Source organism: Copidosoma floridanum, unplaced genomic scaffold (assembly GCF_036245765.1).
Source record: "Copidosoma floridanum isolate Cflo_tuat_1 unplaced genomic scaffold, Cflo_Japanese_pri ptg000004l, whole genome shotgun sequence".
In the NCBI taxonomy this organism is placed as follows: domain Eukaryota; kingdom Metazoa; phylum Arthropoda; class Insecta; order Hymenoptera; family Encyrtidae; genus Copidosoma; species Copidosoma floridanum.
This window is the reverse complement of record NW_028321881.1, coordinates 10,132,749-10,150,745: the sequence shown is the minus strand read 5'-3', so window position 1 is coordinate 10,150,745 and position 17,997 is coordinate 10,132,749. Positions and strand designations below refer to the sequence as shown.

The 17,997-nt window shown below is 34.1% G+C and overlaps 1 protein-coding gene across 3 annotated transcripts in view; it reads right to left on the bottom strand.

Annotated features, from left to right (window-relative positions):
- Positions 1–17,997, bottom strand: part of LOC106635892 (mitochondrial inner membrane protease ATP23 homolog) — a 306,756-nt gene that overhangs the window by 171,853 nt on the left and 116,906 nt on the right. For all 3 annotated transcript variants that reach the window (XM_023391141.2, XM_089597942.1, XM_089597938.1), the window contains exon 2: positions 8,400–8,445. In XM_023391141.2, coding sequence (XP_023246909.2) covers positions 8,400–8,445 — 46 coding nt within the window. The remainder of the gene's footprint in view (positions 1–8,399; positions 8,446–17,997) is intronic.

The following is a 17,997-nucleotide window of genomic DNA, read 5'->3' as shown; positions in this document are numbered from 1 at the left end:
TGAAAAAACCCTTAATTTAGATCAATCACTGTGACACATTGAGCCGACGCTAAATGCTCGAGTATGTCGCTCTGGAATGGTAAGGGGTGGCAGCTTCCTAAGGTAATTTCGCTCAGTTGTCTAAAATCAGTTACCACGCACCAACGTTTCTCTCTATCCGGCCCCGCATGCTTGGGCACAATCCACATGTTAGAATTGTATGGTAATTTTTATGGTTCAACTATATACCTTGTTCAAGCAATCTTTCTATTTCTTTCCTTATTTACTCTATTAATGCTGGCGGATACCTATGGCGCTTAGCTGTCACGGGTTTATCAGTTGTAGTCTTGATTCGATGTTTTAATGTATCAGTGGCTTTTAATGGCTCTTCATCCAGACCAAACACGAAGGGATTATGTTTTATAAGTTTGCAGACATGTAATTTTTTCTCTTCGTTACAGCTAGACACGTCTACGAGTTCCATTATTCTTTCCACTCTCGCAATTTTATTTTCATTTAACTCGCTGTCAAAATTATCATTCAATTTTTCTTTTTCTCCTTTTGTTTTAAACAACCTTATCATTGCTTTATTCAAGCCCCTCACGTCATTCCCTTTGATGCAGGACGGTACAGCCTCTTGTATCACCTCGCATTCTAATAAGTCGATCTCGGGTACCAATATTCTAACCGTTCCATCTCCTGTATTTATGCACTCTGCATAGACCTTTCCTTCATTCTGTGTGACTACGAAATTTCCAAATATTACACCTTCTTTATCCATTTTTTGCAAAGGGAGCTAACCAATGTTAACATTTTCGCTCGTTTCCTTTACTCAAGCCTACACCACTTACCTTGTTCTGGCAGGAATTTCGAGCATCTCTGGCTCTAATTTTATTTTTATGCCTCCCAATTTCAAAATATTTTCCCAAGCACATATGCGGCCATTATACATTTTCAAAATATCCTAACCAAATCTTAACTTGGGTCCCTTTGTCAACGAAAGTGTCTGGACGAAGACTATTTTCTTTTACGATTGATATCTCTGTGCCCGTATCAGCGTAGAATTTTACTTTACCATTTCGTAGCCAAGAGCTTTTCATACATATTGAGGGGGGGGTCTTACCTGCTCTGTACATATTTACGGTTCTACAAGAAAGTTAGTATCAACTTTCTCCTCGTTCTGTCTCTTCCGTTCGTGGGCTATTTTGGAGCGAACAATTTTTGCTCGTCATCCTATCGACGTACGTGCTCATAGTCAGTGGTTCTCTCACCTGAATATTGACCTCACACGACTTACCAGTAACTTCTGTTGCGGGCTCTGTTAAGATTGATGTACTGCTATTGAACTCCCCTGTTTCTACCTGCCATGTGTATGCACCCTCGTGCGTTTCGTTGTGTACAAGTATGCCTGCTGCCCCTCTATCGCTAAGCGCGTTCATCACCTTATTGCCTGTTACTGAATGCTCGATGTTTGGGTAGCGCATCAACCATTGTTAGAGTTTAAATTCTCCACGATTATTTTGGCGTCTTGTGACTCCTTCCTGAAATTCGTGGTGGCCTCGTTTTCTCGTTGTTGGCCCTGGTTATTATAACCTGTTTTATATTGGTATTATTCTCTATAACAATTACCCCTGTTTGTATTATTATAACTGTTTCTATTGTTAAAATTTTGATTTACTCCATTCGGCCTATTATAATTACCTGTATAACCATTTTGTAACCGTTGGCTGATGTACGGGTGGTTATTTTTGTTGCTATTATAGTCACTATTATTATAGTTATTTTTATTGGGAAGCCTGTAATGACCATTCTCTTATTGTTGTTGTTGTTGTTGTTGTTGTTTATAATTATTATTACTATTGAAATTGAAACCCTTTTGCCATGTAACATAGATAAAATAGGTAAAAAAAATTAATTAGAACACAATAAGCAATCTAGATTCAATTGAAGATAGAAATGTAATTTCTGTATACTTCCAGGTTTTTCTAGATTAAAATTGGAAAAATTTCCGTATACTTTGACGTCATTGAGGAAGTTAATTTTAAGTTTTTTGGGGTTCATTTACAAATAAAAATCCACACGCACACACACACACGCGCGCACGCGCACGCACACATTAAAATGAGAATCGATTTTAAAGCTTTTTTGGCGAGCGTCTTTCATAATCTTCGCTTTCTCCAAAGCCAATTTTTCATTTTTTCTTGTGGCGTTCCGTTTGCCTGCCCCATGGATGACTGTCTTCTTCTCCACCTCAATTTGTGCTTCCAGAACTTTTGTGTACTTTGCTTTGGCGTTTCGTGCAACAAGAATCATAGAGTTGATCACATTTGATTTGTCAACGCCACCAGCAATGTGGTCTAGACACGATGCAGCTCAAGTCATCTTATAGTTAAGGGGTGGGCGGTAATAAATTTTCTAAATTATTTTGAAGGACATCTTATGGCAGTTTGTACGAAATCTCATCATTTCTTGGACACCCAACTTTAGTTATTTATTTGCGTTCCTAATAGTTGTTTTGTTTTCAAGGCCTAGATCAAAATTCTTCACAGGAATAAGATTGGAGTCCTTAAGATCAACCTTAATTATCCTTGTATGGTCCTGCAAAACTTTTTTCTCCACAACGTGCTCGATTAATTTAATACTTAGTGATTTAAGTTCCTGGACTATACTATACTGGAGCAAATGGGCTGTTCGACTGGAATTTGGTCAGAAAGGGCTCAATAGATTAAGCTGTAGAAACAAAAAACGCCAGTCTTGCGAGATCGTTATTTAGTGCAGTGGCTACTCTATTAAAATATAAGTGCCCCATATTTAAAACGTTACTATTTCCTTCACTACGAATCTGATCAACCCATGTCTTGAAGTGGGGCAACATAGCGACAGCCTTGATCCAGCCTTATAATTTTCTACTCAACGACTAAAACAGAATGGTATAGGCAAAACTTTGGAGAGCGAAGTCTTGGTAATGTGATACTGCCCAGCTGGCGTTTTGTAAAATAGGTAGTATGATGAAGTAAAAACTCCTTGAACGTCTATTCAGTGGTTTCAATGCCGCTTTTAAAAGCTTCGTGGACAACGTGTAATCCACAGATACTCAAATCCATGAGGGAGGTATTATATTCTTCTTGAAGTTCTTTCTGGTACTCCTTGAGCATTTCAAAATTTACTAAGGGTATATCTATTGATATTTGCAGCATTTTTTTTCAAACTGAAGGACCTCAAGCATCTCTTACACCGGAACTCAGATCTGTAGCCGTAGCATTTTTAAGAAAAACTGATGTCAGGTAACAAGTACTAGTTAAATATGTTGCAGGACTCCAGTTTTATACAACAAAGTCCGTTTGTTTCGTTTTGGTAATTTCATTTAATGCTCTATCGAATCTCATCACAACGTGACTGCATACTTCCAACGTGTTCAAAACTTCCTTCCGAAAATAAGGAGATAATCCATTATTTACGATGTAACCAACCTTATTTTCATGGAGTTAAATTTTTTTTGCAATTTCACTATTGGTAAATATAAGGGGGAAAATGGAAGCGCAATCTTCAACGGCTCAGTTTAAATGGATCCTAGTTGTACATTGCAAACACTACACGACTCGGCCTTTATTACTGCGTCATTGAACATGTACTTAATAATAAGTAATTGTGATCGGCTGATAGGAATGGCTGCTAGGGATGCTTCAGTGAATGTGACAGCCTGCGCTGCCTTTGCCGCTTGACCAGGATCACGACAAATTTCTGAAAGCTGTAGTTTGTCGTTGTTGAAACCTGAAATACTGTATTATATAATTTAAATTTTTTCCGAGAGTAAAGCGCAGCTAGACTGATCCACGAAAATTGATGACTTTCCCCAATTACAAAATACGTATTTGTATTATTGAAATCAATAGTTCTGTTGTTAGAACGCAAACAGTATTGAAGGTACCGTACGCTGATTCGTTAGAGTAGTCCAAACTACTAGCCTTCGACTAATACACACATGATTCCTCCTCTTTCGTTTGCTATTCTACGCCGAAACCGTAGCTGACCTTTTTTGTCTGTCAAGTCGATTACTCCTACTTATTTAATTACCCACGGTCAAACCTACAGAAAAGCAAACAGATAAAGTATTAACTTACCTACGGGATGTGAGATTGCAGTGAATATGACTGCATCAGCAAATGGAGTGTTTTTTAAAGAATGCTCAAGACGTTTGTGCTTTTGACCAGTAGCGTGACTCATTAGCGCACTTCGGCTCATAAAGCTCATATTGATGATCTTCCCGCATAACCGATCTGGAAATAGGTGTGGCAATTCACCCCCACACAGAGGTAGTGAGTGGGTGGTCCTGGCGTCTAGGCCAACAGGCTGTCGCAGTAACCTGGTAAAAAAAAGAGTTATTCCATTAGCAACTGCAGCAAAAAGGCTCACGTAATGTCTTTCGTAAATAACCATAGAATATAGACCTTTTCGTCCCTGCGTGCTTTATTGGCTCCACGTTTCGGCACCACTGCTCGGCTCTTTTCTCGTGCTCTCGAATCAGCGGCAAGGCTAGTTTTAGCTGGCGATTCTAAGTATCGTAAAGTATCTTTACAGGTGCTTTGGAACGGATTGATGTCTAGCGGTTTAGTTGGTTGCTTCGCACCATTCGGGCGTACGAACTGCGCACGCGCACCCTTCGCAATAATGTATAAACATACACACACATACTCTATCTTTCTCTTTTATACTGCATTGTAACGATACCAACAATCTCTTTCATCGTCTGTCTCTTTCTATTATCATGTTCATATCTTTTCTTCTCCCCCTCTCTTATCTCACATAACTATACCTATTTTGAGGGCAAGTGATAACACAATTTTACAAATCTCAGCATTCCTTTTGCTTCTTCTCCATTCTGCAAGCATGTACTTGTCTCTTGTGTGAACATTAAAAACAAACACGTAACGCAAAAAATTTTTCGAAACCCCTAAAAAAGATGCATAAATTCGTTAAGAATAGGTGAATTACCCGTATATTTTCCGGGTCAAAAAAATTTCTGTACATTTCTCGGATTTCCCGTTTTGGTTGACACCATATTAATCAATATTTGGTATCAGTTAATGTTGAACTAAAATTTTATTTACTTGATGGCATTAATTTAAATGGTATTCATGTGTTACATCGAGAAAGCACTGTTACGTCAGACTAGACACACGACCTGGAGAACCCGATTGGTGCATCTATTAGCTGTGAGGATGAAGACCAGCAGCGCTCCAGCGGATTTTTCCCAAGATCTAAACGTGTCGGGAGCCAATTGTTGTTCCGTGATACATACGGACTTGGCGACATAGATATTTATTGTAACTAATTGAAAGCTCGTGGCACACTGCACTTTTAATATATGAAAGTTAGTACAATAAGTTATTCATGAAAAATTTAATAATTGGCTGACAGTATAACTCTAGTCTATCTTTGCTCTAGTTACAAAAAGCAAAGTGTACACTTTGTACCATCGTCACCGTCGTCGGCATAGCGGCTGCAGTCAACAACCATACTCAGAGAGACACACACGTATATACACATGCATATGCCCATAACTTTTTTGTGTCATCCACATCATCGCCCTTCATATTTGTTGGAGATGCACAGCACTGTGATAGGTTAAAAAATTTTTTATGGATAACTTATTACACAAACTTTTATATATTATAAGTGCAGAGTGCCACGATCTCTCAATTAAATGCAATGAATATTTACGTCATCAAGCCCGTATGTATCACGGCCCAAAAATCTGCTTACGACACGTTCAGGTCTTGGAAAAAATCCACTGGAGCGCTGCTGATATTCATCCTCACAGCAAATACGACCTGGAGAATCCAGTCAATTCGTTCTTATTTTAGTAAAACCCAGCCACCTGTACCTTGCCTTAGAAGTCACTCGTGCATCCTTTTTTGTATATAAAAATAAAAGTAAAAAACATTCATACTTGGAGTAAAGTTTTCAGCATCCCCTACAATTTTTCAAGTAAAATCTACTGCTGCATGCCATGCGGATGTTCATAGCCAGGGAGGTTATATATATACACACACATGAATAAAGATTCAATGCCACGTTGTGTGCCAGTTGGTGTGAATGCTAGCGGCCAAGCAACTAGCTTTAAGGGAGTATTCCCTTTTATGTATGGTAACGTCAAGATTTTTATATTTGAAATGTAGGTAAATAATGGCAAGACAAAACTCCAGTTAAAATTTTAAGACTGTTCACAGCTTTCAAAGCGAGTTATTAATGAAAATGTATCTTTCAATTTAACAGGGTATCTAATAGATGCCACGATTTTTGCCTCTTCAACTGTTGATTTCTCAATAAATAACGTCAAGATTAAGGTCATATTATTTTATGAGAAGAATATATATAAGGATCACATTATTGTTCTTTAAATAACTATTCAGTGGACGTAAAATTACTAATAAATGAAATAACGAGTAAAAAGCTAGGTTAAAACTCACATGTGCATGTATATAACGCATTGAAAACTATGCCGGTACTACAGTTTTCTACAGCGAATCTACTCAATAGAGGGGATACTCCCTTCATTTAAGAAAATCAATCAATCTTCAACGCTACGTTATAAGCCACTAGTTAAAATTCTGATGAACAAACGACTAACTTAATTTAAAAAGAAGCAACCTACAACACTAAAATAAATGGCTGGTTGCATGCCGTTGGTGCAAATGCTGATGGCCAAGTAGCTAGCTAACTTTCTGTACTATCATCAACCTGGTTTCCATCCCAGTGCTCCGTTTGTAACCCTTTCTCTCGAGTCCTGAAGCTACTGAACAAGAGTTTAGACCCAAATATAAAATTTACTGTTACACCACCTTTGATGTAACATATGATTGAGGAACAAAAAGCAGCAGTTTCGCAGATTCACATACCACCTATTATAAAAGCCTAACATTATTTTTTAAATGGATAACTGCTTCGCTAAGCAAGGTGCTGCCGATTTTTTTTCAGACGTGATTATTATAAGCTTATTTTTAGATTTAAATTAACTCTTTAGACAGATTGAATCCTATTAATACTTAATACTAAATAGAACAAATCTTACCTCAAATTTTAGCTGGTACTGCAGCGTTGAGAAGTAATGCAATCAGAATATAATCAAAAAATCGCACATTTTAAAGGCAAAAATAATAGTTATGCTGATACTTCTTCGAGATTAAATAACTATAATGAAAAGTGTGGGGATAAGTGTAAAATGTCTAAATAAAGTAAACTTAATTATCTAATTAAATAATTCGATTTTATGTTAGTTCAGGATTTCATTATCAAAACAAATCTAGAGTCTATTTTGAAAAACATTCATATGTTTGTAAAAGATGGTAGGCCTTCCAAAAGCATCAATGATTTATGAGGATACAAGCCTATAGCTTTTGAATAACCGCTAGATAATTAATTGCTTTGGAGTATTCAACCTTTAATTCTTAGATCATTGCGCAATCATGTTCTCAAAGGAGTGTATTTTGGTCATATAGTTATTGCTAAAAATAAATGCGTTGGTTAGGTCGAAAGAGAGGTAAAAAAAATGTAGATGCGAGTATAGAGATTATCGATACAAAAAAACTAACTTTGATTGCGTTATGGTGAAAATCTGCCTCGAACAACACTAGATGTTGAGGGCATTCAATATATAATCGACAGTTTCTACCTTTTCGACTCCTTACTTTCAATAATTTTTACTAATCATTAATTTTATACCTATTTAAATAAAAAATAAAGAAAAATGCACAAAATTGCTAATACATCAAGCCCAAATTTATTGTGATCGACTACGAAGTAATAGAGAACAGTTACATGTCGTAACTATCAAACTGAACTTCAGTAGTTTTAAAAAATTCAATAGGGGATTTCTACCTTATTAACTACTACATTGCAATAAATGACTATTACTTTAAAAACTCCTAAAAATAACTGTCTCATTTATTCATAGAATAAACAACATTCCAACTCCATTATACAACTCGATGATTTGAGCAGAATTATTTTTTTACGTGCGCATGTGTGCAAATTATATTGCACCCACACATGGGCACGCAGTTTTCTCCATACCAAGCAAGTTTAACTTTCTGTTAAAACTCATACTTGGTCAAAGGTGCTAAGGACTTTCCATACTTTGCGCCCACAATAAAAAGCTGTTTAAAAAAAAGTTTAAAGTGCTTATGCCATAAGGGATGCGCAAAGAGCTACCAGAATACCTTTTCATTATTGTTGGACAATTAATGTAGTAACAGGAGTTTTTTAGTTGCTTTAAATGCGAAGAAAGTCTTTATCGACAGTGGAAGACATTTCTTCGAGTAAAAGCTAACTGAAGTAAGCTAAATATGTATCTCTACTATCTAACCCACTTGAAAATATTTCAGAGTGAAATCAACAAATACGTAAGATGGAATACTTACCACCCTGAAGAATTCAGCGCAGCTAATAATATTTTTACTAATGGACCTGAAAGACAATCACATACATGTATTCATTATACTTGATGACGGATAGTGTACAAATTTTATTAAACGAAGAAATATTTTTTACAAATAATTTAAAGCTACATAAGCTCTATATCAACTGTCCAAGTATAGTGGAATTCATCGTGTATTAACTAACGTAAAAAGACTGTACTAACTTTATATCAAATCTATATATAATGCTATCGCAAAACTTTTACAACAACACAGACTACGAGCCAAGAGGAGAGAGAAGGACCGAAGGTAACCAGAGAAGTTGAATGTGTGTGAGGTGTGGTTGAGTGAGTGTATGTGTAAGAGAGAGAAGGGAGATGGATAAGCTCGCCACGCATCAGGAATAAACCGAGGGCTAGTTCATCACGTCAAGGACTTAGTTTTTTATATCTCCAACGATTAACCGGTTTTTATGAGTGTTGGTGGTTTTCAGATGCAAAGGAAGGGGCACGCGCACCTATGCAGACTGACTGCATAGTACAGTCAGTATGGTACAAGGCATCAGGGAGAGCAGAGCGTAGAGATTAGAGTCAAGAATTACAGGGAAAGTGACAGGTTATATAGCAGAGAACAGCAGAGAGAGAGAGAGAGAGAGAGAGAGAAGTAGAGGAGGAAGGTATCCAGCTAGACGAGAGAAGAGCTGCCACGAAGGGAATCACCGGAAGCTAACGGTGTGACCAAGCCACCACCGACTAGGACGAGCTCCAGGTAGCGCAACGTGATAGTGAGGATATTATAAAGGTACTGGGTATATAGTACACTAGAGTCAGGTACGGGGATAGAGGTATCTGTGTATTACATGGTGCGCCTGGGTATATGCTTGTGTATGTAAAGTAGGTGCGGGCCTCTGACAGCCGATCCAAGGAGAGGTCCAACAGTGAGGACGACCAGAACACATACATCGAGTGGCACACTGACCTTGAAGGCACCGTGTATTAATGCTCATATTTTTAGAAAAAAGAGAGAAAGAAAAAGTGTGTAATATTTGAGAGTGTGTAGAGGACGAATGAATAGCGTGAGCGCGCTGTAAAATTTACGTCAGTGATTATGTTTATTCGTAATTAGTGCCCCCTTTTTTCCTTTTTAATTTCCTTTTAGGAGTGTTTGGCGTCCCCGAGCAGTACACCTGTGGCAGACCTCCTGGAGGAGAGGAATCCAGTGTGTAGGAACTAGGTAAGTGACGTACGAGAGAATTTTTGTAACAGAATCCGGGCGGCTGTTTATTGGCTAGAAAAATCCTCATCACACAATGCTAACAGTTACAAACAAGTATGTTCGTGTACCCAGTTGAAATTTCTTACGAAGTAACGATTGAGAGTAAAAAAAATTTAAATCACAAGTATTTATATCTGATAATCACGCCAAAGCATACTTAGAAGCTGTGTTATTTTGCGATTTTAAAGCGCCAAAACACTTACAAAGTCGATTTTTCCTACCTTAAAGTTATTTTACTTGTATTGAACTTACTGTTCAGTTTAAAATTTCCAAATATAAAAAAAAATAGTTATTAGTTTTCAAACTTGACTACTCTATTGACTAATATTGTCAAAAAACTCTTTATAAGTGCTTTTTAAAACTTGTGGTTGTCTTTTTAGACATTTTTCTGTGCCAAAGTGATAGAATGTATAATATTACAAGTAAATTAACGTGTTCATTATTGCAGAGTAATATTTATAAATCTTGAAGCTATTTTCTGACCTAGTTTTATCTCTTTTTATAATACGCCAACTAAAATCAGGTGGTTCGAAGGTACGGTTTTTTTATTTCATTGATCTACCTAAGTATTTCTGTTTAAGTGAGGATTTGCCTTGTCTTTTAATATGATACTTGTTACTATTTTTATGAACACCGGGTGTTCACACTGTGACTTTTAACCTGATTTTATACATAAGACTGCTGTAATATTACATTTATCTTCCAACCTTTTCTGTAAAAAAAAATTTTTAACTGCAATAACAATTTAAAGCGTAATAAAAGCTATTAGAAGTTGTCACTGATTTCTAGTTAATGTGTGTTGGTACATCTCGAAGCTTTGTAAAATCTCAAGATCTGTGATGGTCAAATATAGTTATTTAATATTTGTATAATTTAATACATGATAAGTTATTTATCATATATGTTTCATTATCTGGATGTTTTTAGAATGCTTAATTTAATTATGTTTCTAGATTTTCAAAATTTAAATATGAGACAAAAATTATTGTATACATCTCAGGACTATCTGAAAATTGTTATATAAGAATTGAAGATAATGGTAAGTGCAAATATACTCAACGGTTTTCAGAAGTCTAAGAACAAGGTCCAAAAGTATAATAATTAAGATTCGAAAAAATTTATAACTTGAATAAATAATTAATATAAGTGCTAAGTTAGAACGAAATAATTTTTGCTGTTTTCGAAAAAAAACTCATGATATACACCTGCTGATGGCATTTTTTATAAAGGCTTAGATAAAAAATTTTTACCGAAGTACTTGAAATGCTGAAGGAACTCTCAACAAAAAACTAAAAAATTATCAGTAACACCGAAAATGATTTTCTAAAGAACATTATAATATATACGCATATTAATTTTTCAAATTCACTTTCAAGGTGTATTTTCGAAAAAAATTATTTAATTCAACAATTTCACGTTGGCTGTTATGAGGGTCACTAATTAAACTTCATCAAACGTAACTTTGTTATCATTTTTATTTATAGTATTTTTAATTAAGAAAACTTCTTGAACAGCATTAACAAATTGTGATTTACGTAAATGGTAGTTTCAATACAATTTATTAACTGGCCCTCATGAAAGCCTGTGTTCAATTGTGGAATCAAATGAGTTTATTTTTTTGAAACAACGTCTGGAAAAAAATTATTGAAAAAACTCCTACCATATGGGATTAAAAAAAAAAAAAGAAAAGATAATTTTGTTCCAACGTTATCTAATTTTTTTTAATTTTTTTACCACAATATCTGTCGTGTACAGCGAAAAAAATGTTTCAAAAACTAAGAATCTACAAAATAAACTTTGATATGGTTGAGATCATTATTTTTTTTCAAAAGTTGTAGAAAATCGATGACATTTAAATAATTTTTAACTAAACCTTCTTAAGTAACGTTGTGTCCATAGAAAGGTATACGTGTAGATATACGTAGTAATTATCGGTTCTCTTCGATTCTTTTTTGTACGAATAATTTAAGTAATTGCAGTAAAACTAATACTTCAAAATGCAATATGTCTAGATATTTGATGATTCCTTTTTTAATTAATTAATTAATTTTTTTATTTATTATTATTATTTTTTTTTTTTATCAAGACTAAAATCTCAAAACTAAGGTGATGTATTTCCTGTTGTAAGACGTAGGATGTAGATTGTTAAATGGTACAGTTCTATGGTTCTGTTACGGTGTTTATTTTCTGTTACTGATGATTTTCTCTCGTAAATCAATAGTTTTTACAAAAGTCGGCCTTTTTTCTAAAAATTGTTTACATGGTTGTCTTCTGCATGAAATAAGGTATCTGTAACGTCATTAACTTAATAATATTAACTCAATTTGTTATTGACCAATAGAATGAGTTAAATTCGTGTTTTTGCCGTATTTTGCGCTCTTCTTAAGGGGTTCAGCGTATTTCTTGTGATAGTTGAGTTCATCATTCCACAACACACTAAAATAGCACTTTAAGAGTCTAGAGAGTATTTCATATATCCTTGAGATAGTCGTTCTCGTCGATGTCTAAAGGCACAGCAGTATTATAGAGTTCTAAATCGAGAAAAATTGTTAAAAAAGTTTCTTTTTCTTTTTCTACTTCTACATACCATTGTAAAAGATACATAAGTCTTTTTAAGTCAATACTTGTTTTCTAATTGTTTAATAACTATATGTAAAGGATGATCGAAGTTGACTTTGGTCTTTATTGTTATTTCAGTGTCAGGGTCAAAGTTCATCATAATGCCTGAAAGAAGAATAGTATTAAATGACTATTGACCAACGAGTCTATAACCAACTTTTGGGGTGCATAACGTGGAAGTGTCAAACTTTATAACTTTGTTATAGGTCGAGCTTTGGATGATTTAGATGTTTTGGTTTCTCCTCAATTTTAACATAAAGTTCAGTTGGTACACGCTCCTTTAGTTCTAGTTTTATAATAACTGGGAATTTTATGTCTATTGAGTTGATGGTGCGTTTTAAAAATTTCTTCCATACGCTACGTTTCATAGTTTTCTTAAAACAATTTCTTGCCTTGTTAATAACTATAGTTATGACAATTATGATGATAGTAGCTTTAATGACATTATGTTTTAAAATTTTAAGTCTGGGCCAGCTCAGACTATATCAGCGCGCTAGGCGACGCTCCGATTCGTTGGGATTCCGGCGTGTCGTGCGTTGCCTGTGTAGCTGCGATCAGTCAAAGCTGCGCTTCCAAACAGCTCACACGACTCGTTTTATACAGTGGCGGTATTTATTGTTGATTCAGGTAGTCTACAATTCTAACGGTTGTCCACATATATATACATATACATATACATGTACCTGTACCATACCTGAACACAATTACAGTGATAACTGCATCAGCAGCCGCACATTATTGCCAGGGATATATCACCCCTTCTGCAAGTCTTAAGAGCAGACTTACAAAATAAAAAGAAAATTTTGTTTTTTCCTCCAATGGGCTGGCTTACATTTTTTTCATTGGGTTAATTATTTTTTGTACATTTCATTTTTTAATCATCCATGATTTTTGATTAAAGTTTAATTCTCAAATCGATTATATAGCATCACGGAAGGCATAAGTGTCTCTTAAGGTTTTATGTAATACATTTTAGTTCAAGTTTTATTCTACCTGATAGGTATATTGTTTCTAAATAATGTTTTTACGTCCATTAGTTAAGGTTACTTTACATGGTTTTCCCATACATCCATCATTTATTCGTAAAAGACCTATACCTTTTACTCCTTCTAAGGACTACTGTCAATCTACTTTAATAGGACAAATAATGCTTTATTTTTGTTTTCTGCATAAATATAATGTTACAGTCTTGAAATACTTCTCATAATAGCATAAGAATTTCACATTGGTTTAGAGAATAGGATTTGTTTGACGGTTTTATAGCTAAACATGTGTGACCACATACTGTATAATTATAATGATTAAATGTGACTTCGTTTTATCGTAAATACAAATTATCGTATACTGCCACTCCTAATGAAGGGTACAATGATTTAATGTAAGCAGGTACATTTCGTCCTGATTAAGGTATCATGACAGAATGTCGTCTATAAAATTATAAGGGTTTCGATCTACGAGTGGCAAATGTAATATTATCATGGTTCTATTATCTTGATGCACAACATCTAGTTTTGTCAAAGTGCTTATTTCACTAACATAAAGATTCTTTGCTGGTCCTATAAATTCTCAATTTCCTGGCAGGTTCTTTACATCCTCGGCTACGGTTCTTAATATCTTCAAAGAAAATAATTTTGGATTGGCTTGATGTCTTTGTAAATTATGCAAGATGCCAATCAGATCTTTATGAGAATGAATAATATGATTCAAGGTAGCTTTAGTTCTTCTTAGATAAGCTGATAAATTTATCAGATATTTTTTAGTCGTAAATTTATGTTCTGAAGTTTATATATCAGCAATTTTTTTTAAAATATACTCATGGATTTTCTAGAAGCATTAAAAATTTATAAATAAAAAGTTAGATACATCATTAAATAACATATTAATCCCTTATAATTCATTTTTACTAAATTTAAATTTCATGCAAATACGTTTATTAACTATGTACTATGTTGCAACATCTATTTTCTCTTAGTGTAATCGCAGTGCAGAGACAATGACTGGCATATGTTGATTCCACGAAAACCAAGGAATTAAGGTCCAACTCGTTGTTGAATTCAATTACTTGTCAGAGGGTGGGTTCGTTACCCAGTGAAAAATTATATGACTTTAATCGTCGATTTAATTAGTAAGAGAAAATAAAAGAAACTTTACATATTTATTGAATAATCTTAGAATCTCTGCTATTTAAACAGCGATTGTTTAAGATTATTACTTTATTAAAAATGAAACTTCGTAATATTATAATATGATTATATCTTCGTACCTCCCTAACTTGAATTATCAGTCGTCCGTCAAAACGAATATATTCAAATAACTAACTTAATTGAATCAGATTTATGATTAATCTAAAATCTTCAATTCTTGTAAAGAACTTGCACCTGAAATCACCTAAAAGGGGAAAGTTTATTTCGAAATGAGTGCACAAAAATTTGTGCAGGTAACGCCGCTCAACGGATCCTAGACAAGAGGTAGACTGCTGACATAGTCATGGTTCTCTCTTATAGTATCTGTCTTGACTAGGTAACGCCAATAAACGGGTCCTAGCCGAAGAAGATACTGACTATTTGGGATCATTTAGGGCCTTTTATACCCTGGTTATTTTAATTTTGTATAAGATTTGCTATTTTTTGGTGAACGCTCTCTAGCAGTCACTTAGTGTACCTTGCGCACATTACCCGCCAGCGTTCAAATTTGAATTTTGATGTGTAAAGTAATGACAAATTATAAATAAAAATATTTATACGATGTATTATAAATAAAAAAAAATATTAAATCAAACAAGTTTATTCAAAATGTGTACCCTTTTAATGTACATTTATGTTCTGTTATTAAACCGTAAAATATGTTTGTACATACGTAAATGAATACGGTATTTTACTTAGTCTTGCTAAATATGCTGTTAAAGATGGTTATGAAGTACTGAAACAGCTGTAATATTTGTCATGAATTAAAGTTAAGATTGACTAGGAATTTAAGAACATTAACTTATATAATAAAATAGCTACTGTTAGTTTCATTGTTAAATGCTATTATAATTAAATTAAACATAGAAATATTATAATGTTAATCCTACTTAAAACTTCGGTCATCTTAACGTACATCTTCAAGGACGTCCTCTAGGATGTCCAATAAGATAACTTAAAAGACGTCCTGTTTTTGACCAGAATAGAATATAATTTGAAACGTCATTCAAGACATACTTTAAGTCGTCTTTATTTATTTGTTGTTTATTAAAGAACTTTTAATCAGGTAATGAACTGCAAGAAATCGTTTATTTTGTATTAAGAATAAACATTTATTTTTGAAAAAGCATTAACAGTAGGATTTTAAAAAATGCCAAACGTAAAAAAAGCATTTTTTTCTGTGTTCTCGACATATAAATCATGTGATTGAACACATATTTATGTGATTCAGGCGTAGGTGAGTAGAGAGATTGCTAACGCCAATGCTACGATGTAAGTCGACTTTTTGGCACTAATCGAGACGACCTATCGCAGCTAGCCGTCAAACCAGGCGCACATTTTTCAAGAGAGCGAGAATCATATTGAAGAGCGTGCGCCTACGAAAAGATGAGTGGATTTGCGTGGAAATGAGCATAAAAGCACACATTTTTAAGAAACGTGAAAGAGGTATACCGAATTTCAATGTAATAAGTACAAATATATTAACTTGATTGTAAAATACAATGCTAAAAGGTTATATTTAATCTTTCAGTTAGCATATGTTTTAATATAAATTTATTGATATTTAGTCAGCTATGTATCGTCCAGTCAGCTTTTTAATTTCTGTAATACCGATTTGTTCACAGCATATTCTAGGATTCGCTATCAGTAATTTTATATTTTAGTGGCCATGATTGGCATGGTTTAAATCTGTGCAATCTTCAGGCACTACTATCATTAAAATGGCCAATACAATTCACATGATATTTTTTTCTACAAGATCTGTTCAATATTATTCTGACAAGAATACTATTAGGAAGCGGATATTAATTTATGTGTGTATTTTCGTACGATTTCACCATCGTTCCAAGAATTGAAGGAACATGAACTAACTGATCTTTTCATCGAAATTGAGGAGAAACCTAAGAAATCTAAAATCATTCAAAACTCAACTAGTAATGAAGTTACAGAGTCTACGCCACACACCACAAGAGTTGAAAAAAGACTTACAGATCAATAGTAATTGGATACTATTTTCCTTTTAGGTTTTGACAACCAACTTAAATTTCGATATTAAAATAACAATAACGATTAAAGGTTACATAGATCACTCGTTATATGAAGTTATTGAACAGTTAAAACCAAGGGAACATCAAGGACATGCACGTATCCCTGGATCTTTACAGTTATACACCACGAACTATAACTGCCATTGACGCAAATGACTCATTTATGAAAAAATGTGATGAAACAATGAACTAAGAAAAAAATATTCAGATATCTTCTCTTTTTAAGATAAAATTCACCATTTGTCAATCAGAAAAGATTTCTCTATCAACGTCACCCAAAGATGATGAAAATGATGTATCAAGAACTGCGGCCACGGTAGCACAGTGGTTTAGGTTGTGGCTCTTGTGGCTCGGGATCTTACTAATACAGAATTCCGAGTTCGAGACCCGGCCTTTTCCCACTCGGCTCGCACCTCCGAGAAACCAAAGTGCTCATGTGCGTACTTCAAACCGGCGTCCGATGGTTCGGATTCCATGTAAAATAAGGTTCCTTTTTCTGTGTAAGTGTTTGATGTCACAATTAAATCTGAGGCGGTTTTTTATTATGCCAATGACGATAGAATGTGCATAGTAACGCAGCATTGCAGAGCCTATTGGGCACAGTTCTCAGAAATCGCTGTAACATATTAAGAAAAAAAAAAAAAACGCAAGAACTGACCTAAGAAGACTTGTGTCTTTTGAATGTATAATACTTAGGAGTGCTTTTTTAGCATTGCAGAACAATACGACAAATCGCAAAAAACATCTGTTTCACTTTTAATTTTTTTCTTGCGTTCTAATCATAAAATAAATCTGAAAAAATTTACGAGGATACAGTTTTACATTTCTTCTAAGTAGAATTTTTTTAATAATTATTGGGGTTAAAAATAACTTTAAAAAAAAAATTATTTTATCTTTTAAACGCTATTTTGGCCAAGTTCTATTATACCTGCATAAAATTTTGTTTTTCTATCTTGTAGAACATCTAAAATTAAGTCAAAAACGTATTTTTCATGATTTTTTTCAGTGGTGTGGTATGTTAAAAAATGCAAAAAACCTCTTTAACTTCAAAAGACCTTAAATATAACACTTTCTAATGTCTTATTTTTTTTTTTCACGTTCTAATTATAAAATAAATCTGAAAATATTTGTGAGTTTACAGTTTTACATTACTTTAAAATACAATTTTTTTCTAAGGGTTGAAGTTGAACGCAACCTCAAAAAAAAATTATCTTAACTTCTAAACGCTATTTTTGCCCGGTTCTGTTATACCTGCACAAAATTTTATTCTTTTATCTTGAAAAGCGTCAAATAATAAGTCAAAAACGTACTTTTTTAGATTCCTTCCAGTGGTGTACCATGTTCAAAAATATAAAAACCGTTATTTTGATTCCAACGGATTAAAAAAACATAGCACTTTCTCACGTCTTATTTTTTTCCCACTTTCTGACTATCAACAAAATCTGAAACAATTTGTGAGTATACAGTTTAACACTG